The sequence below is a fragment of the Bos mutus genome, chromosome 7 (genome assembly GCF_027580195.1).
Source record: "Bos mutus isolate GX-2022 chromosome 7, NWIPB_WYAK_1.1, whole genome shotgun sequence".
Lineage (NCBI taxonomy): Eukaryota > Metazoa > Chordata > Mammalia > Artiodactyla > Bovidae > Bos > Bos mutus.
In genome coordinates, this window is record NC_091623.1 from 62,507,119 (window position 1) to 62,530,523 (window position 23,405).

The 23,405-nt window shown below is 38.7% G+C and overlaps 1 protein-coding gene across 1 annotated transcript in view; it reads left to right on the forward strand.

Moving 5' to 3' along the window:
* Positions 1-23,405, forward strand: part of MEIKIN (meiotic kinetochore factor) — a 139,441-nt gene that overhangs the window by 106,517 nt on the left and 9,519 nt on the right. Inside the window, exons 12-13 of the mRNA XM_014480811.2 lie at positions 19,057-19,177; positions 22,557-22,727. Coding sequence (XP_014336297.1) covers positions 19,057-19,177; positions 22,557-22,727 — 292 coding nt within the window. The remainder of the gene's footprint in view (positions 1-19,056; positions 19,178-22,556; positions 22,728-23,405) is intronic.

Here is a 23,405-nt window from a genome sequence, read left to right on the forward strand (position 1 = left end):
GATATTTTCTTCTAACTTGTGCCTTTCTTTTTTTTTTTTCTAATTCTCTTGATACACCCGTTTGCAAAGCAGAAGCTTTAAATCTTAAGTAAATCTAGCTTATCAATGATTTCTTTCATGGATCATGTCTTTGATGTTATATCTAAAAAGATGTTAATCAAAAAAAGACATTACCATACCCAGGATCTTCTAGGTTTTCCCCTATGTTATCTTTAGAGTGTTTCATAGTTTTGCATTTTATAGTTAGACCTCTGATCCATTTTGAATTTTTGTGAAGGTTGTAAGGTCTGTGTTTATATTCTTTTTTATTTTTTTGGTAGGTGGCTGTCCATTGTACTGACACCATTTGTTGAATAGACTATTTTGCTTCATTGTATTGCCTCTGCTCCTTTGTCAAAAATGAGTTGAGTATATATAAATGTCTGTTTCTGGGTTCTCCTGTTCCATTGATCTGTTTGTCCTTTTTATTTATTTATTTATTTTTTGCCAATATCACACTCTCTTGATTACTATAGCTTTATAATGACTTAAAGTTATTATAAAGACTTTATAATTAAGTCTTAAAGTCCTCTAACTTTGTTCTTCTTCAATATCGTGTTCTGTATTTTGGGTCTTTTGCCTCTTTAATCAGTTTTTCAATATTCACAAAATAACTTGCTGAGATTTTTATTGGGATTGTACTGAATCAGTAGATTCAGTTGGGAATAACTGCCATTTTGACAACCTTGAGTCATGTATGACTATGGGTTATATCTCCATTTATTTCATTCTTTTTTGATATCTTTTATCAAAAGTTTTACAGTTTTTCTCATGTAGATCTTATACATATTTTGTTAGATTTATACCTAAATAATTCATTTTGGGCATGCTAATATAATTGGTAATGTGTTTTTAATTTCAAATCCCAGTTCTCTATTGTTGTTATGGAGAAGGCAATGGCACCCCACTCCACTGTTGCCTGGAAAATCCCATGGATGGAGGAGCCTGGAAGGCTTCAGTCCATGGAGTTGCTGAGGGTCGGACACGTCTGAGCAACTTCACTTTCACTTTTCACTTTCATGCATTGGAGAAGGAAATAGTAACCCACTCCAGAGTTCTTGCCTGGAGAATCCCAGGGACGGGGCATCTTGGTGGGCTGCTGTCTATGGTGTAGCACAGAGTCAGACATGACTGAAGTGACTCAGCAGCAGCAGCATTGTTGTTATATAAGAAAGCAATTGATTTTTCTATATTAAGTTTGTATCCTGCAACCTTGCTATAATTGCTTATTAGCTCCAGGAGTTTTTATTGTTGTTGACTCTTCTGGATTTTCTACATAGATAACTCTGTCATCTGTAAATAATGACAGTTTTATTCCTCCTTTACACTCTGTATTTCTTTTATTTTCTTTCTTGTCTTTATTGCATTAGCAAAGACGTCCAGTATGATGTTGAAAAACAGTGTTAAGAGGGAACATTCTTGCCTGTACCTGATCTTAGTGGGAAAGGTTGAAGTTTTTCATCATTAAGCATGATGTTAGCTGTAAGTGGTTATTTTTTTTCATATTAATAGATGTTATTTATTAATAGAGAGTTGAGGTTCCCCTTTATTCCTCAGTTCAGTTCAGGTCAGTCGCTCAGTCGTGTCCGATTCTTTGCGACCCCATGAACTGCAGCATGCCAGGCCTCCCTGTCCATCATCAACTCCTTGAGTTTACCCAAACTCATGTCCATCGAGTTGGTGATGCCATCCAGCCATCTCATCCTCTGTCGTCCCTTTCTCCTCCTGCCCCCAATCCCTCCCAGCATCAGAGTCTTTTCCAATGAGTAAACTCTTCCCATGAGGTGGCCAAAGTACTGGAGTTTCAGCCTCAGCATCAGTCCCTCCAATGAACACCCAGGACTGATCTCCTTTAGGATGGACTGGTAGGATCCCTTGCAGTCCAAGGGACTCTCAAGAGTCTTCTCCAACACCACAGTTCAAAAGCATCAATTCTTCGGCACTCAGCTTTCTTCACAGTCCAACTCTCACATCCATACATGACCACTGGAAAAGCCATAGCCTTGACTAGATGGACCTTTGTTGGCAAAGTAATGTCTCTGCTTTTGAATATGCTATCTAGGTTGGTCATAACTTTCCTTCCAAGGATAAGCATCTTTTAATTTCATGGCTGCAATCACCATCTGCAGTGTGATCAAGAGCTTCCAGATATACAATCTGGATGTAGAAAAGTGTCAGAGGAACCAGAAATCAAATTGCCCACATTCATTGGATCATAGAGAAAGCAAAGGAATTCCAGAAAAGCATCTACTTCTGCTTCATTGACTACATGAAAGCATTTGACTGTGTTAATCACAACAAACTGTGGAAAATTCTTAAAGAGAGGAGTACCAGACCACCTTACCTGTCTCCTGAGAAACCTGTATGGGGGTCAAGAAGCAACAGTTAAAACCTTACATGGAACAACTGACTGGTTCAAAATTGAGAAGAGAATACTGCAAGGCTGTATATTGTCAACCTGGTTATTTAACTTATATGCAGAGTACATCATGTGAAATGCAAGCCTAAAATAAATAAAAATTTTTTTAAAATAATTTTTTTCTCTGTGAGGGTTAAAAGGATCTTTTCCTTTCCTTGGTGTCTTGAAATTTCATTATCATGTATTAATACTTTGGTATATGTTTTTATTCATGCATTGTGGTAGAACATGGTGGATTTCTTTTAACCTGGAAACATAAACACTTTGGTTTGGGGAATTTTTTCATATTATTACTTCAATAATCTCCTCCTCTCTGCATTTTTCTCCTTTTTCTGGAACATCTATTATTTGCATAGTGGACTTCCTATACCAGCCCTCTCAATTTCTTATCTTTAAAATAATGTCTTTATCCTTTTGTTCTACTTTCTGGGAGATGCCCTCAGTTTTATCTTCCACATCTTTTGTAGTAATGTTTTGGCTAAGAATCCACCTGGCAATGCAAGGGACACAGGTTCAGTTCCTGGTATGGGAAGATCCCACATGCCAGGGAGTTAACTAAGCCCTTGAGCCACAACTACTGAGCCCACACTCTAGAGCTTGAGAGTTGGAACTGCTGAATCCTGCGTGCCCTAAAGCCTGTGCTCCACAACAAGAGAAGCCACCACAATGAGAAGCCTGTGCACCACAAGTGGAGAGAGTATGTGCAGTTTAAAGAAAAAAAAAATTAGATGGATACCCTTATGCTTACCCACTATGCAGACAATGAAAGAGAACATTACAAATACTGTCTCCCCGAAGCCCAAGGAATCTCACTATGATTCCATTAACCCTGTCCCGTGAGTAATGACTGTCCTGGGATTTGTGCCATTCATTCCTCTAATTGTGCTCCCCCGGTGGCTCAGAGGGTAACGTGCCTGCCTGCAATGCGGGAGACCTGGGTTTGATCCCTGGGTCGGGAATTTCCCCTGGAGAAGGAAATGGCAACCCACTCCAGTATTCTTGCCTGGAGAATCCCATGGATGGAGGAGCCTGGTGGGCTACAGTCCATGGGATCGCAAAGAGTCAGACACAACTGAGCGAGCTCACTTCACTTCACTTCCTCTAATTTGTTTTTATTTTTATAACTGACATCTTTACTAAATATTTCATTCCATGAGCATCATATATTTCCTAATTTAAGTGTTACTCAATATTTTTCAATAAAGTTTTATTATTTTAACCAGAATTACCTTGTATTTTTGTTGTTGTTGTTAAATATATTCCTAGGTATATTATTTGATGCTATGGCAAATTGTGTCTTTTTATCATTATATTTTAAAAATTTGTTTATGGAGTATAGAAATATAAATGATTTGTATATATTTGTGTATATGCAGAACCCTGCTGAATCTTGTTAATGCTAATATATGTTGAATTCCTTTTGATTTTCTATGTAGACAATCATATCATCTTAGAATAATAATGGTTTTGTTTCTTCCATAAGAACTGTCCCTTAGTGTCTTGGATAAGACCTCTAGTACAACATATTTCTTATTTAAGATCTAAAAGGAAATTGTTTGAAAAGTTTCATTGTTAAGCTTAAAGCTTGTGCAAACTTATTTTATAGACAACTTGTATTAAACAGCATAACCTGTAGTAAGAAATAACTAAAACAATTTTTAGCAGTTAAAACAACAAAGTTTCATTTCTTGCTGATGCTATACATACATCCATTAAGTTGACTTAGGGCCCTGCTCATAGAGCAGCCCCATCTTGAATATTTCTAGAAATTATGCCAGTGAAAAAGAAAGCTCTGCAATGCCTTACACTGGCAATTAAATGTTCTGGCTTGGAAGTGACATTCATTACCTCTGCTCAAAACTTAGTGGCCAGAAATACTCACATGACCTTACTGAATCAGAAAGGGGCTGGAGGTACATCTTCTCCAGAAAAACAAAAACTCTTTGGAAACAATACCTCAGGACCATCACAATCCTTTACTAGATTGAGAACTTACCACTATTTCAAGTTTTCTATGACTTCTGTTAGCCTAATGTCATTTCTTTGTAAACTATATGTATGCAGGAAAGGGTTAAAAATATCAGGCCTGCACATTCCCAAGTTCCTCAGGCTTATCCTGGGATGAGGCTCCTGGGAGATGACCTCTGAAGCCTTGGAATATCAGTGGATACTTGGATAACAGTGTTTTGTATGTCCTGAGCCAGGCCAGATAGTTTATGCTCACAAGTGATTTATGGTAAACACCTGCTTTTGTTGCCTGAGGCTTTGGGCCACCTTGTATCAGTTTGACCTCTGGGGGACTGGGGTCTGAGTAGCTGAGGTCAGTCCTGCAGGCACTGCATACTTATGTGACTGACTCTAAATAGAAACCCTGATACAAAGGCTCACTGAGCTTCCCTGGTTGGCAGTACTTTGCGCTCGGGAGAAATAAATGTTCTCCATTTGACTTCAGCAAGGAGTGGACAACTGGAAGCTTATCCTCCTGAATTCAAATCTGTATGCCTTTTCTTCTGGACTGCACATTATGTGCCTTTTCCTTTTGCTAATTTTATCTTGTTTAAAATTTTTTTAAGGAATTGTTTGAATTGAAGTAGAATTGACTTAAAATATACTGTTTTCAGTTATATAGATAGTGATTCAGTATTTTTGTAGGTTTTATTCTACTATCAGATCAGATCAGATCAGTCGCTCAGTCGTGTCTCTTTGCGACCCCATGAATCGCAGCACGCCAGGCCTCCCTGTCCGTCACCAACTCCCAGAGTTCACTCAGACTCATGTCCATCGAGTCAGTGATGCCATCCAGCCATCTCATCCTCTGTCATCCCCTCTCCTCTTGCCCCCAATCCCTCCCAGCATCAGAGTCTTTTCCAATGAGTCAACTCTTCGCATGAGGTGGCCAAAGTACTGGAGTTTCAGCTTTAGCATCATTCCTTCCAAAGACATCCCAGGGCTGATCTCCTTCAGAATGGACTGGTTGGATCTCCTTGCAGTCCAAGAGACTCTCAAGAGTCTTCTCCAACACTACAGTTCAAAAGCATCAATTCTTTGGCGCTCAGCCTTCTTCACAGTCCAATTCTCACATCCATACATGACCACAGGAAAAACTATAGCCTTGACTAGATGAACCTTTGTTGGCAAAGTCATGTCTCTGCTTTTGAATATGCTATCTAGGCTGGGCATAACTTTCCTTCCAAGGAGTAAGCGTCTTTTAATTTCATGGCTGCAGTCACCATCTGTAGTGATTTTGGAGCCCAGAAAAATAAAGTCTGACACTGTTTCCCCACCTATTTCCCATGAAGTGGTGGGACCGGATGCCATGATCTTCGTTTTCTGAATGTTGAGCTTTAAACCAACTTTTTCACTCTCCACTTTCACTTTCATCAAGAGGCTCTTTAGTTCCTCTTCACTTTCTGCCATAAGGGTGGTGCCATCTGCATATCTGAGGTTATTGATAAGTAAGGTGAATGTGCTGACTGACCACTGGCACCTCAGAAACAGTATTCCACTATAAGTTATTATAAGATATTGGCTCTCATTCCTGTGCTATATAATGTGTTCTTGTTGCTAATCTACTTACTACGTAGTAGTTTTCATCTGTTAATCCAGCCCCCCTAGTTTGTCCTTCTCTACTATCTTCACTTTGGTAACCACAAGTTTGCTTTCTGTATCTGTGAACCTGTTTCTGTTTTACATTTATATATCAGTTTGTATTATTATTTTTTAGATTCCATATATCAGTGACATCGTAGAGTATTTGTCTTTGTCTGACAACTTCACGAAGCGTAATATTCTCTAGGTCCATCCATGTTGCTGCAAATGACAGAATTTCACTCTTTTTTTATGGCTAGTGGTCCTTTGTGTATATGTATTGCATCTTCTTTTTCCATTTGTCTGCTGATGGGCCCTTGAGTTGTTCACATGTCTTGGATGTTGCAAATAGTGCTGCTGTGAACACAGGGGTGCATGTATCTTTTCATTTTTTCTGCAGGTATTCCCAGGAATGGAATTACTGGATCAAATGGTAGTTCAATTTTTAGTTTTTTGAGGAATCTCCATACTGGTTTCCATAGTGGCTGCACCAATTTACATTCCCACCAACAGTGTACAAGAGTTCCTTTTTCTCTACATCCTCTCCAATGTTTGCTTTTTGTAGACTTTTTGATGATAGCCATTCTGACAAATGTGAGGTAATGTCTCATTGTTGTTTCAACATGCATTTCTCTGATAAGTAGCCAAGATGAGCATCTTTTCATGTGCTTGTTAGCCATCTGTTTATCTTCTTTGAAAAAATGTCTAATTAGGTCTTCTAAGCCTTTTTTTTTAAAATGGGTTGTTTGTTTTTATTGATACTGAGTTATATGAGCTGTTTATATATTTTGGATATTAACTCCTTGTTGGCCATATCATTTGAGAAAACTTTCTCCCATTCTATAGGTTGTCTTTTTCATTTTGTTTATGGTTTCCTTTACTATGTGGAAGCTTTTTAATTAGGTCCTATTAAATTTCTTTTTGCTTCTACTTCTGCCTTAGGAGACAGATTAAAAAAATATTGCTACTATTTATGTGAAAAAGTGTTCTACCTTTGTTTTCTTCTAAGGAGTTTTATACTTTCTGGTCTTAGATTTAGATCTTTAATCCATTTTGAGTTTATTTTGTAAATGATGTTAGAAAATGTTCTAATCTCATTCTTTGACATGTAGCTTTCCATTTTCCCTCAGAACCACTAGTTGAAGAGATTGTCTTTTTTCCACTGTGTGTTCTTGTGTCCTTTGTCATAGATTAATTGATCATTGGTGTGTAGGTTTATTTCTGGGCTTTTTATTCTGTTCCATTGACCTACGTGTGTGTTTTTGTGCCAGTACTCTGCCGTTTGATTGCCATAGCTGTGTAGTATAGTCTGAAGTCTGGAAGGGTTATACCTCCGTGTTTGTTCTTTTATCTCAAGATTATTTTGGCAACTTGGGATCTTTTGTGGTTCCATATGATTTTTACAATTACTTGTTCTAGCTATGTGAAAAATATTGTTAATTTTGATAGGAATTGCATTAAATCTGTAGATTGCTTTGGGTAATATGGCCATTAAAAAATATTAATTCTTTCAAACCAAGAGCATGGGGAATCTTCCCATTTCTTTGTATAATCTTCAGTTTCTTTCAACAGTGTTTTATAGTTTTTAGAGTATAGATCTTTTACCTCCTTGGTTAATTTTGTTCCTATGCATTTTATTCTCTTTGATGCAGTTTTAAACAGGATTTTTTTCTTTCCATTATTTCATTGTTTTTGTATAGAAATAAAAATCAGTTCTATAAAAAACAGATGTCTGTGTTTTAATCTCATATAATGCAACTTTCAAAGAAGGCAATGGCACCCCACTCCAGTACTCTTGCCTGGAAAATCCCATGGATGGAGGAGCCTGGTGGGCTGCAGTCCATGGGGTCACGAAGAGTCGGACACGACTTGAGCGACTTCACTTTCACTTTTCACTTTCATACATTGGAGAAGGAAATGGCAACCCACTCCAGGGTTCTTGCCTGGAGAATCCCAGGGACGAGGGAGCCTGGTGGGCTGCCATCTATGGGGTCTCACAGAGTCGGACACAACTGAAGCTACTTAGCAGTAGCAGCAGCAATGCAACTTTACTAAATTCATTTATTATTGCTAATAATGTTTGAGTGGGGGCTTTAGTATTTTCTGTATGAAGTATCAAGTTGGACATGGAAACCCACTCCAGTATCCTTGCCTGGAGAAGCCCCATGAATAGAAGATCTGGGAGGGCTACAGTCCATAGGGTTGCAAAGATATCATATTACCTCTTCTCTTCCAATTTGGATACCATTTATTTGTTTTTCTTACATTATTACTGTAGCTAGGCTTTCCATTACTGTTAAATGGAATTGGTGTGAGTGGGCATCTTTGTCTTGTTTTTCACTTTAGAGGAAAGACTTTCAGTATTTTACCATTGAATATGATATTAAGTGGGCTTGTTGTAAATGACTTTTATTAAGTTGAGAGTTTTTGATGAGAGTTTTTATCACGAATGGATGTTGATTTTTGCCAAATGTTTTTTCTGCATCAGTTTAGATGATGACATGATTTTTATCCTTACTTTGGTTACTGTGCTGTATCATACTGATTAATTCATGAATGATGAACTGTCTTTGTGACCCTAAACTAAAATCCACATCCTAGACTAAATTGATCATGGTATATGATTCTTTTTATATATTGTTGGATTTGGTTTGCTAAAATTTTGTTGAGGATTTTTGCTTCTGTATTCGTCAAGGATACTGGTCTGTAATTTTCTTTTTTTGAAATGTTTGTCTAGTTTTGGTGTCAGGGCAATGGGGGCCTTATAATAGAATGAACTTGGGAGTATTCATTCCTCTTCAATTGTTTTGAATAGTTTGAGAAGGATAACTATTAGTTCTTTGTATGTTTGGTAAAGTTCCCTTGTAGAGCTGTCTGGTCCTAGATTTTTGTTTGATGGGAGTTTTTTAAATAAAAGGTTCTATTTAACTTCTAATGATTTGGTTTGTTTAAATTATTTGTTTCTTTTTGGTTCAGTCTTGGCAGGTTGTTTGCTTCTGTAAATTTGTCAATTTCTTCCAGGTTGTCCAATTTGTGGGCATATTAACTGTTCATTCAGTTCAGTTCAGTTCAGTTGTTCAGTCGTGTCCGACTCTTTGCAACCTTATGGGCACAGCGTACCAGGCTTCCCTGTCCATCACCAACTCCTGGAGCTTACTCAAACTCATGTCCATTGAGTTGGTGATGTCATCAAACCACCTCATCCTCTGTTGTCTCCTTCTCCTCCCACCTTCAATATTTCCCAGCATCAGGTGGCCAAAGTATTGGAGTTTCAGCTTCAGCATCAATCCTTCCAATGAATGTTCAGGACTGATTTCTTTTAGGATGAACTGGTTTGATCTCCTTGCAGTCCAAGGGACTCTCAAGAGTCTTCTCCAACACCACAGTTGAAAAGCATCAATTCTTTGGCACTCAGCTCTCTTATAGTCTAACTTTCACATCCATACATGACTACTGGAAAAACCATAGCTTTGATTAGATGGACCTTTGTTGGCAAAGTAATGTCTCTGCTTTTTAATATGCTGTCTAGGTTGGTCATAACTTTTCTTCCAAGGAGCAAGCGTCTTTTAATTTCAAGGGTGTAGTCACAATCTGCAGTGATTTTGGAGCCCCCAAAAATAAAGTCTGTTGCTATTTCCATTGCTTCTCCTGTTCATAGTATTATGGGTTTTTTTTTCTTTTATGTCTCTGTGGTATTAGTTATTATTTTTACTCTTTCATTATTTATTTTGAGGCAGAGGCCTCTTTTCTTCTTGATGAACTCAGCTAAAAAGTTTATCAGTTTTATCTTTTTTAAAAAACAGCTCTTGGTTTTATTGATCTTTTTATCTCTATTTTTACTTATTTCATCTCATCTTTATTATTTACTTCCTTCAGCTGTTTTTGGGCTTTGCCTTTTCTTCTTTTTTAAATCTTTTTTTTTTCTTTTACATTTCAAAATCTTCAAATAAAGAGTAAAATTAAAAAAAAATATTTATCTATTTATGGTTGTGTTGGGTCTTCATTGCTGAACGTGGGTTTTCTGTACTTGCAGTGAGTGGGGGCTAGTCTCTAGTTGCGGTTTTGTAGACTTCTCATTGCAAGGGCTTCTCTTGTTGTGGAGCACCAGCTCTAGGATAAGTGGGCTTCAGTAGTTGTGGCACACATGCTTAGCTGCCCTGCAGTATGTGGAATCTTCCCTGACCAGGGATTAAACTGTATCCCCTGCATTGGCAGGAGGATTCTCTACCACTTGACCACCAAGGAAGTCCTTAAAAGAATTAATTCTTTTAAGTGGAAGATTAGACTGTTTATTTGAGATTTTTCTTATTTCTTGAGGAAGGCCTCTATTGCTATAAATTTCCCTCATACAGATGTTTTTTTTGTTGTTGTTGTTGCATCTAATTGGTTTTGGGAAATTCTGTTTCCATTTCATTTGTCTTGAAATTTTTTTTTGGTCTTCTCTTTGATTTCATGATTGACTCACTGGTTTAGTAACATGTTGTTTAGTCTCCACTCATTTGTTCTTTCCCCAGTTTTCTTTATATAGTTGATTTCTATTTATATACCATTGTGATTGGGAAAAAAAATGCATGATATAATTTCTGTCCCTTTAAATTTTTTGAGGCTTCGTTTGAGGCCCAGTACGTGATTTATCCTGGAGCACTTACTATATGCACTTAAAAAGAATGTGTATTCTGCTGTTTTGGGATTTAATATCCTATAAATGTCTATTAAGTATACCTAGTCCATTAGGCCATTTAAGACCATTGTTTCTTTATTGATTTTCTGTAAGGATGATCTGTCCAGTGATGTCAATGGGATGTTAAAAGTCCTCTTCTATTAATATTACTGTATTACTGCCAATTTTTCCCTGTATGCCTGTTAGTTATGTCTGCTTTATATACTTAGGTGCTCCTGTATGGGTTTGTATATGTTAATAAGTATAATATTGTCTTCTTGTATTGTTTCCTTTATCATTATACATGATAATTAATCTTTTTTTTGGTATAGCATTTGTTTTAAAATCTTTCATCTGATATGAGTATTACTACCCCCACATTCTTGCTGTTTGCATGAAATATTTTTTCTCTCCCCTCACTTTCAGTCTGTGTGTCTTTAACACTGAAGTGAGCCTCAGGTAGGCAGCATATTGAAGAGATTTTATTATTCCAGTCATCCACCCTGTGTCTTTTGGTTGGCACATTTATCTCATTGACGCATGAAGTAATTATTGTAAGTATGTACTTATTACCATTTTACTACTTTTTTCCAGTTGTTTCTGTAGTTGCTTTCTGTTAATTTTTTTCTTCTTTTTGTTTCTACCATTATATTTGGATGATTTTCTTTAGTGGTGTATTTGGTACATTTCTTTTTGGTTTCTCCGTCTGTTGTAGGTTTTTGATCTGTGGTTATCCCTGGAGAAGGAAATGGAACCCACTTCAGTATTCTTGCCTGGACAATCCCATGGACAGAAGAACCTTGAGGGCTACAGTCCATGGGGTCGCAGAGAGTCACACATGACTGAGCAACTAGCACTTTACCATAGAAATAATATTGACCTATAATTATATCTACTTGTTTTAAATTTGTATTCATTTAAGTTCAAACACATTCTGAAAGATCTAATTTTTTTTTTACTCTTCTCCCCAACACTGTGTTTTTGATGTCATATTTTGCATCTTCACGTTTATCTTTTTGCTGATAATTGTAGTTGTAGTTTCTTTTACCATTATTTTTTGTCTTTTAATCTGCACACTGGCTTAATTAAGTAATCTTCAATGCTTACTATATATCTGTCTTTCCTACTGGAATTTTCTCTTTCCTCTAGATTCTTACTTTTTCATTTAGAGATCTTTCAACATTTCTTTTAGGGTAGGTTTAATATTGATAAATTCTTACTCCTTTTCCTTGTCTGTGAAGATCTTTTTCTCTCTTTCTGTTGTAAATGATAATCTGCTGAGTAGAGGATCCTCGGTTGCAGGTTTTTTCCTTTTAAGACTTTAAAATATAATGCTGCTCTCCTCTGACCTGCAAAGTTTCTGCAAAGAAATCAGGGGATAGCTGAATAGGAATTTGCTTGTGTGTGACTCTCTGTTTTTCTCTTGCTGTATTTGAAATTCTTTAACTTTTGCCATTTTAGGTATGACATGTCCTGGTAAGGGTATGATTGAGTTCATCTGGGGAAACCCAGTGGCTCTGCTGTCGTCAGAAGTCTAGACTGCTTCTGGGGTACTGCTTGAGTAAGCACCAGCAGTCGCCGCCACTGCCCCCGCCTGGGCTCTACCCTAAAAGTAGAGGCTCAGTCACCTTTGCATCCCAAGGTGGAGTCTTTTCCCCTGTGCTGGCTGCCACACATCCAGTGCCACTCTGTGACATGGAGTGAGCTGGACCAGGGTGTTCACCTGACTCAATTGGAGAGTACTGTGAGGCAGTTGTTGGAAACCCAGCAGTTACTGGGGCAGACCTTTGTCTTTCCTGCCTGGCATCAAGCCAGTACCCACACACTCCTCATGAGTGAAGTCCAGGTTTCTCCAACCTTACTATCTCTTCCAGTGGTTCTCCAACCAGTCCAAATGACTACATTCTCCCAAGAAGATTCTGGTACTGTTCCATATCAGAAGGATGGAAAAGGAATACTGGGCAGGAAAATTGTAGATGTCCACCTCAGAGTATAAATTTTATATTAGAATAGGCTTCTGTATAAACTTTATTTAAAATATGAGGTGCCCTTCATACATATGTATCTCTGCTTCTGAATTCTAAGAGATAAGATATGTTATGTTTGAAAGAAATGGCATTTCTTTAGAGATGGTCTGCTTGATGGCATATTGTCAAAATTAACTGACAATTACTATTAAATTACCAGTGGCGTTTTCCACAGCACTTTTGGTACTTACTTTTTTGTTGTTATAATGAAATTATAGGAAGATGTGAAGTGTATTTTGTCATCATTTCTGCTTAAAACCATTCTGAGCTGGATCTTAAAGAATGACTCTGACACTGAAACCTTGACCCTGACCATTTAACCCACTATTTTGTTGCTCTTATTTGATGAGAATCCTGTGGATCTAACTGATGATCTCATCCTCCTAAGATCTCTATCTATTTCTACTACAACAGGTGTAGCCCAGGTTGTGTATCAGTTTAGGACCTCTCTGCCCCCTTTAGTGATTCTGGTTTTGTGTCAGAATTTCATGTTCAGCATTCCCTTCTTCCTGTTAGCCCCTTACTGAGCCAGTCACTATGTCCAGGGGCATAGAATACATTGATTGTTTAGACTGGGTCTTGTGACCATGTTGATGCTTACAAGTGTTATCAGTGGTGCTGGGAGAACTGGAAAACTACATGTAAAAGAATTAAATTTGAATATTCTCTAACACCATGCACAAAATAAACTAAAAATGATTTAAAGACCAAAATGTAAGATCAGATACTATAAAATTCCTAGAGTAAAAACATAGGTAGAATACTCTTTTGACATAAGTTGTATTTATGTCTTTTTGGATCCTCTCCTAGAGTAATGGAGATAAGAACAAAAATAACAAATGGGATCTAATTAAACTTAAAAGCTTTTGCACAGCAAGGGATACTATAAACAAAAGAAGAGATAACCCAAAAAATGAGAGACAGTATTTGCAAATAATGCAAGCGACAAGGGATTAATCTCCAAAATATAAAAACAGCTCACACAGCTCAATATCAAAAAACCAAACAACCCAATCAAAAAATGGGCAGAAAACCTAAACAGACTTTTCTGGAAAGAAGATATACAGGTGACTAAAAAGCACATGAAAAGATGTTCCACATCACTAATTAGAGAAATGCAAATCAAAACTACAATGAAACCCTCCTACATTATTGTTGCTGCTGCTGCTAAGTTGCTTTAGTCGTGCCCGACTCTGTGTGACCCCATAGACGGCAGCCCACCAGGCTCCCCCATCCCTGGGATCCTCCAGGCAAGAACACTGGAGTGGGCTGCCATTTCCTTCTCCAATGCATGAAAGTGAAAAGTGAAAGTGAAGTTGTTCAGTCGTGTCCAACTCTTAGCGAACCCATGGACTGCAGCCTACCAGGCTCCTCCATCCATGGGATTCTCCAGGCAACAGTACTGGAGTGGGGTGCCATTGCCTTCTCCCTCTACATTGTTGATGAAAATCTAAATTGACATATCCACTATGGGGAACGGTATGGAACTTCCTTTAAAAACTAAAAACAGAGCTCCCATGCAATCCTACAGAAAGCGAAGAATAAAGAATAAAGATAAAGAAGAACCTCTTGATGAAAGTGAAATAGGAGAGTGAAAAAGTTGGCTTTAAGCTCAACATTCAGAAAACTAAGATCATGGCATCTGGTACGATCACTTCATGGCAAATAGATTGGGAAACAATGGAAAGAGTAACAGACTTTATTTTTTTGAGCTCCAAAATCACTGCAGATGGTGACTGCAGCCTTGAAATTAAAAGGCACTTGCTCCTTGGAAGAGAAGTTACGACTATCCTAGATGGCATATTAAAAAGCAGAGACATTACTTTGCTAACAAAGGTCCGTCTAGTCAAAGCGATGGTTTTTCCAGGAGTCATGTATGGCTGTGAGAGTTGAACTATAAAGAAAGCTGAGCACTAAAGAATTGATGATTTTGAACTGTGGTGTTGGAGAAAACTCTTGAGAATCTCTTGGAGTGTTTGGAGACCAAACCAGTACATCCTAAAAGAAATCAGTCCTGAATATTCATTGGAAGGACTGATGCTGAAGCTGAAACTCCAATACTTAGGTCACCTGATATGAAGAACTGACTCATTTGATAAGACCCTGATGCTGGGAAGGATTGAAGGCAGGAGGAGAAGGGGATGAAAGAGGATGAGATGGTTGGATAGCATCACCGACTCAATGGACATGAGTTTGAGTAAGCTCAGAGAGTTGGCGATGGACAGGGAAACCTGGCATGCTGAAGTCCCTGGGGTCACAAAGAGTCAGACATGACTGAGTGAGTGAACTGAATGAATGATCCTACAATTCCACCCCTGGGCATATACCTAGAGCAAGCTATAATTTGAAAAGCTATGTGCATCACAGTGTTCATTGCAGCACTATTTACAATAGCCAGATGTGAAGCAACTTGAATGTCCAACTTATGGTTGCCCAGGGGAAGATGAATGAAGACGTGGTATATTTATACAATGGAATATACTTGGCCATTAAAAAGAATGAAATAGGCAGAAGACCTAAATAGACATTTCTCTGAAGAAGACACACAGATGGCCGACAGGCACATGAAAAGATATTCAACATCACTAATTATTAGAGAAATGCAAATGCAAAGACTACAGTGAGGTATCACCTCACACCAGCCAGAATTGATATCATCAAAAAGTCCACAAACAATAAATCTTGGAAAGGGTGTGGAGAGAAGGGAACCCTCCCTCACTGTTGTGAGTGCATGTTCAGTTGCTTCCATTGTATCCCACTTTATACAACCCTATGGATTGTAGCCCTCCAGGCTTCTCTATCCATAGGATTCTCCAGGCAAGTATACTGGAGTGGGTTGTCATGCCCTCCTCCAGGGATCTAACCCATGTCTCTTGTGTCTTCTGCGTTGGTAGACATGTTCTTTACCACTAGTACCAGATGGGAAGCCACCCCTCAATGTTCTTGGGAATGTAAATTGGTGCAGCCACTGTGGAGAACAGTATGAAGATTCTTTAAAAAACTAAAAATAGAGCTACCATATGACCCTGCAGTTCTACTCCTGTGCGTATATCTGGAGAAAAACATGATCTGAAAGGATACATGCACCCCAGTGTTCATTGCAGTACTGTTTACAATAGCCAATACATGGAAGCAACCTAAATATCCATCAACAGAGGAATGGATAAAGAAGACGTGATACATATATACAATGGAATATTAGTCAGCCATTAAAAAGAATGAAATAATACCATTTGCAGCTACATGGATGGACCTAGAGATTGTCATACTGAGTGAAGTAAGTTCAGACAGAGAAGGAGAAATATCATATGACATCCCTTATGCTGCTGCTGCTGCTAAGTCACGTCAGTCGTGTCCAACTCTGTGCAACCCCGTAGATGGCACCCTACCAGGCTCCTCTGTCCCTGGGATTCCCCAGGCAAGAACACTGGAGTGGGTTGCCATTTCCTTCTCCAGTGCATGAAAGTGAAAAGTGAAAGTGAAGTTGTTCAGTCGTGTCCAACTCTTAGCGACCCCATGTACTGCAGCCTACCAGGCTCCTCCATCCATGGGATTTCCCAGCCAAGAGTACTGGAGTGGGGTGCCATTGCCTTCTCTGGACATCCCTTATATGTGGAATCTAAAAAGAAATGATACACATAAACTTATTTAAAAACAGAGACTCACAGACTCAGAGAAGGAATTTATGGTTGCCCAGGGGAAGGATGGGGGAAGGGATAATTAGGGAGTTTGGGATGAACATGTATACACTGCTACATTTAAAATGGATAACCAGCAAGGACCTACTGTATAGGGCATGGGACTCTGCTCAGTGTTATGTGGCAGCCTGGATGGGAGGGGAGTTTGGGGGAGAATGGATACATATATGTGTAAGGCTGAGTCCCTTTACTGTTCACCTGAAACTATCACAATATTGTTAATTGGCTGTATGCCAATAGAAAATTAAAAAATTAAAACAAACAATGAAATAATGCCATTTGCAGTAACATTAAAGGACCTAGAGATTATCATACGAAGTGAAATAAGCCAGACAGAGAAAGACAAACATCATATGATGTCACTTACATGTGGAATCTAAAGAAGTGATACAAATGAACTTATTTACAAAACAGAAAGAGACTCACAGATGTAGAAAAGACAAATGTATAGTTACCAGTGGTTAAAGGGGGTGAGAGGAGGGACAAATTAGGAAGTTGGGGTTAATATATACACAGTACTACATATATAAAATCAGATCAGATCAGATCAGTCGCTCAGTCGTGTCCGACTCTTTGTGACCCCATGAATCGCAGCACGCCAGGCCTCCCTGTCCATCACCAACTCCCGGAGTTCACTCAGACTCATGTCCATTGAGTCAGTGATGCCATCCAGCCATCTCATCCTCTGTCGTCCCCTTCTCCTCTTGCCCCCAATCCCTCCCAGCATCAGAGTCTTTTTCCAGTGAGTCAACTCTTCGCATCAGGTGGCCAAAGTACTGGAGTTTCAGCTTTAGCATCATTCCTTCCAAAGAAATCCCAGGGCTGATCTCCTTCAGAATGGACTGGTTGGATCTCCTTGCAGTCCAAGGGACTCTCAACAGTCTTCTCCAACACCACAGTTCAAAAGCATCAATTCTTTGGCGCTCAGCCTTCTTCATAGTCCAACTCTCACATCCATACATGACCACAGGAAAAACCATAGCCTTGACTAGGGCGAACCTTTGTTGGCAAAGTAATGTCTCTGCTTTTGAATATGCTATCTAGGCTGGGCATAACTTTCCTTCCAAGGAGTAAGCGTCTTTTAAGTTCACGGCTGCAGTCACCATCTGTAGTGATTTTGGAGCCCAGAAAAATAAAGTCTGACACTGTTTCCACCATTTCCCCATCTATTTCCCATGAAGTGATGGGACCGGATGCCATGATCTTCGTTTTCTGAATGTTGAGCTTTAAACCAACTTTTTCACTCTCCTCTTTCACTTTCATTAATAGGCTTTTTAGTTCCTCTTCACTTTCTGCCATAGGGTGGTGTCATCTGCATATCTGAGGTTATTGATATTTCTCCCGGCAATCTTGATTCCAGCTTGTGTTTCTTCCAGTCCAGCATTTCTCATGATGTACTCTGCATATAAGTTAAATAAACAGGGTGACAATATACAGCCTTGATGAACTCCTTTTCCTATTTGGAACCAGTCTGTTGTTCCATGTCCAGTTCTAACTGTTGCTTCCTGACCTGCATACAGGTTTCTCAAGAGGCAGATCAGGTGGTCTGGTATTCCCATCTCCTTCAGAATTTTCCACAGTTTATTGTGATCCACATGGTCAAAGGCTTTGGCATAGTCAGTAAAGCAGAAATAGATGTTTTTCTGGAACTCTCTTGCTTTTTCCATGATCCAGCGGATGTTGGCCATTTGATCTACATATATAAAATAGACAACTAATAAGGACCCACTGTAGAGCACAGAGAAGTATATTCAATATTTTGTAGTAACCTATAAGGGAAAAGAATTGAAAAGGATTCTATACTATCTATCTATCTATCTATCTATCTATCTATCTATATATATTTCTTTTCAGATTCTTTTCTGTACTGTGTACTTTTCTGTGCTAAATCACTGTACTGTATACCTAAAACTAACATGTTATTGTAAATAACTATACTTCAACTTTTAAAAAGTTATAAAAGTAACCACTAGAAAGACTAAACATTATTGCTGTGGGGAGAGATGTAAAGTGGTATATAAGGCTTATTTAATTTAATCCATCAATTATAGAATAAATAAATATCTTCATAAAATTTCTGAAAAATTAACTGAGTTAGGAAATCAAGGAATCTATTGTTTGAATCAGACTTAAATTTATTTTATTTTATTTTTTAACTTTACAGTATTGTATTGGTTTTGCCATATATAAAAATGAATCCGCCACAGGTATACATGTGTTCCCCATCCTGAACCCTCCTCCCTCCTCCCTCCCCATACCATCCCTCTGGGTCATGTTTTAATTCAGTAAATCCTATAAACTTTCTCTTCAACTTTGGAGTGCTTGAATCTCAACTCTACCATTACTTTTCTCTATGTTTTTTAAATAAGTTAATCCAGCCTCTCTGAACTTAAGTTTCCTTGTTTTACAAATGGGAATAATATAATCTGTTTTGCTGGTTCTTGTGAATATTAAATAAGCAAATGTTTTAAAAACCAATTATATAGTGTCTGGAGTGAAGTGAGCACTTCCTAAATGCTTTATATTGCGAATGTCTATGAAATATATCAATATTGAGACTATTTGCCTTTGAAATAAAACAATCTATAGGTTTATTACCTGAAAAATTATGTAATGTTTTTTCAGGTACCTTCAAATGCATCAGAAATATGTTATATTATTAAAGCATCACCAGGAACTAGACAAGTGGAAAGTAAAGGAATTATCGTAAAGAAGAAATATTCTCTTCCTAAAGATATACCTCAAGGTACTATAGTATGAATGTAGAACCTACTCTTTGAAAGATACAAAAGATTTTTTCATTGTAAATTCCTTATGTACCCAGGAATTAGTTATAAATTGTATTCTGAGAGTTCTTCTATGAAGTGGAAACGGTAAAATTATAAAAAAGCTTGGTCAGTTTTCAGAACCTGAGTAAAATGGGTTTTTTGAAAGTCTATTACTGTCATCTCTTAAAAAATTATGTTATGCCATTAATTTAAAGTGTATTTATCTAGTATCCTTCCTTTTATAATTATCTAAAATTAGTGATTTTGGGTTTCATAGATAGATATTTCATTTTTAAATATATGGAGATATTTTTGCATTCACTTAGCATTAGTTGAGCACTTGCTCTGGGAAAGGCACCTCATTATATCTTCTTTATTTCTCACTATTACTTTATGATAACAGGATGTATACTTTTTAAAAAAATATTAAGAATATGAGGCTTAAAGTAGTATGAAATTTGTCCAAGATCACACTGCTACCAAGTAATGGAGAGGAATTCAATCTTTCAAGGCTTCTATGCTCCAAATTTAGATTTTTCTGTACTTCCCTCACTGCATATCAGACAGAATGTCTAATTACTCAATGAAGCTGGGAACCTTTGAAAGGTAAGCAAGCAGTAAAGAAACTGAAACTTAATAGGTTATGTATAACGTGATCCTTGCCCCCGTTTCCTCCACAGAACATGCCCAGAGCACTCCTGAAGTCCACAGAGATCTTTTTCATTAAGTTCCTTGACTACTTAATTTAGTGATGTTCATTTGACACTTAATAATATACTACTGGGCTTCCCTGGCGACTCAGATGGTGAAGAATCTGCCTGCAGTGCAGGAGACCTAGGTTCAATTCCTGGGTTGGGAAGATCCCCCAGTGAAGGGAATGGCTACCCATTCCAGTATTCTTCCCTGGAGAATTCCATAGACTGAGGAGCCTGGCAGTCTACCTGACATAATTCATAATGCTAACTTTTTATATTCTTTGGGTTATGAAGTTTTAAATGACAGAAATCACGTAATAGACCTCTTTCTATCTCAGTCTCTGATAACTTTAGCATAGTGGTAGGGAATAGTAGATGCTGTATCAATCAGGGTTCTACCAAAGAAACAGAATAAATGGTATATGTAGAGAGACACATATATGTATAGGTATATAAAGAGATTTATTTTAGAGAATTGACTTATGCAATTGGAAGGTCTGATTGCAACCTGTAGGGCAGGCTAAAAACTCTAGGGCAGGGGCCAATGATACAGTAAATCCTCAGGAGGAATTTTTCTTCAGAGAAACTTCAGTTTTGTTCTTAAGGTCTTTCAGTTGATTGTATGAGGCCTACCCACATTATCAAGGATAATCTCCTTTACTTATTTATTACATATGTTAACCATAATACCTTCATAGAAGCACCAAGATTAGTATTTAATTTAATTAGGTAATGTTACCTAGCCAAGTTGATGCATACAACTTACCATCACAGTCCACTCCATGTCAACTATGCATTCATACACATCTCCTTAAACCATATTTAATGTCTAAATAAAGACAATAACAAAGTAATACTTCTGCCTAACATACTACAGCTACTCTACATAAAACTGAAAATGTGATCACTCCTTCCCCAGAAGAGGATAAAGTCCTTCGGTGATATTTGTTTTTCTCCTTGATATCCTGTAGCTTAGATACTATGATATAAAGTTAAGTGTTATTAATAAAACTTATGTTACATGATATAGGCATGAAAGAGGGAAGAAAAAATATTTGCTTAACTAGTCACGTGGTTATCAGATCGGATCAGATCAGTCGCTCAGTCATGTCCGACTCTTTGCGACCCCATGAATCGCAGCACGCCAGGCCCCCCTGTCCCTCACCAACCCCCGGAGTTCACTCAGACTCACGTCCATCGAGTCAGTGATGCCATCCAGCCATCTCATCCTCTGTCGTCCCCTTCTCCTCCTGCCCCGAATCCCTCCCAGCATCAGAGTCTTTTCCAATGAGTCAACTCTTCGCATGAGGTGGCCAAAGTACTGGAGTTTCAGCTTCAGCATCATTCCTTCCAAAGAAATCCCAGGGCTGATCTCTCAGGTACTTATAACTACTTTCCTCCACTACTTATTTCATACTACCTCTACCATCAGCAACCACCTCAACTGGTTGTGGTTCTTTTACTGGTCAGGTGACACAACCCTCATTTCTGAAGGGCCTGTGCCATCAGTAGTCCCACTTAGATTGGGTTATTATAGTTTTCCATTGACCTTAATGGTGGGGCATGGTAGTACTAAGAGATGCTCTTAGTACTGCCAGGCTCCTCTGTCTATGGGATTCTCCAGGCAAGAATACTGGAGTGGGTTGCCATTTCCTTTTCCAGGGGAACTTCCCAACCCAGGAATTGAACCCAGGTCTCTCCCACATTGCAGGCAGATGCTTTATCCTGTATTCCAGATATCCTCTTCCTTACCTCCATCATGGCACAGTAGTCTGATTTCCCCTTGGCAGTCAGGATCAATCACCCCAGCCAGCACAAAGAAGTTTCTTCTTTGCCTGTTGACTCAGAGGTGTGAGAAGCCCTAAGTGGCTAGGTGGCTATCTTAATTTCCAGTTCAATAGAATCATTGTTGTGACTCCTGGTAACAGCATTTCTTCCTTTTGAACTAGGGTATCTAGACCTGTAGAGCATAAAGTCATGGCCACAGGAGGCAAAAATTCTCCTAGTGGGTCACAAGGGGTAATATTGAATGGTCTCACTTCCATTTCTACCACTTGATTCCTGGGCCTGTGAATCATGGTTATGGAGAAACAGTACCACCATATATTGGATGCTGAGTCAGAACATACAGAACCTTAGGCAGAACCTTGCCCCAGTTCTGCAGATTGATGCTATAATGAATCTTCTAAAGGCCTTTCCACCATTTTGTCAAGCCAGCTGCTTCAGAGTGGTGGGGAACATGATAAGACCAGTAAATTCCAAGAGCTTGGGCCTATTGCCAAACTATTTTTTCTGTTAAGTGAGTAGTGTGATCAGAAACAATGTTTTGGGATAACATGATGGTTTATAAGGCCTTCTGTAAATCCTTGGTTGGTGAGTTTTGGCAGAAGCATCATGTACAGGGAAGGCAAATCTATATCCAGAATAACTGTCTATTCCAGTAAGAATAAAATGTTTCCCGTTCATGATGAAGTGGACCAATGTACTCAACCCACCAGGTAGCTCGCTGACCACTCCAGGGAAAGTAAAAGTCGCTCAGTTGTGTCTGCTCTTTGTGACCCCATGGACTATACAGTCCATGGAATTCTCCAGGCCAGAATACTGGAGTGGGTAGCCTTTCTCTAGGGGATCTTCACTAGGTGTTGGTCTTTGCTGCTGACAGATTGGGTACTCAGCAGTGGCTGTAGCCAGGCCGACATTGGTGAATGGAAATCTGTTTTGCTGAGACCATGCACAATCTCTATCCCTGTCACCATGGCCACTTTGTTCATTGGCTTACTGGGTGATGACAGGGGTGGCTGGGGAAAGAAGCTAACGGGTATCCACATAACAGGTAATCTTATCCACTTGATTATGAAAATTGTCCTCTGTTTAGGTAACATTTGGTGAGTGTTCATGTGGGATACTGATATCATCATGTTTTTTTGCCCATTCAGAGAGTTCTAGTTTCATACCTCTTCTCATATTTTCTTGTCATCATTTTCAAATCATGTATCTTCCAAGTACCTGACTACCTAGCCAAATTATTGGTCACAGCCAATGAAAGTAAAAGTGTTGGTCACTCAGTCATGTCCAATTCTTTGCGACCCCATGGAGTGTAGCCCCACCAGGCTCCTCTGTTCATGGGATTCTCCAGGCAAGAATACTGGAATGGGTAGCCATTACCTTCTCCAGGGCATCTTCCCGACCTAGGGATAAAACCCAGGTCTCCTGCATTGCAGGCAGCTTCTTTACCATCTGAGCCACCTCATATATAATCACACATTTGGCCATTTCTTCCAATAAAGTGAACAACTGGATTCAGTCCTTGAAGTTCTGCCCACTTGAAGGATATTCCTTCACCAGTTTCCTTCAGGGATGTCCCAGAAAGAAGCTATAGGTGCTAAGGCTGTTCACTTTCAGGTGGTGTCTGCATATCATGGAGAACCATCTGTAGATGAAGCCTGAGCTTTCTTTTCCTCAGTTACCTGTCCAGAACTCTCCGTGATACCATTAAAGCAAGCAGGGAAAG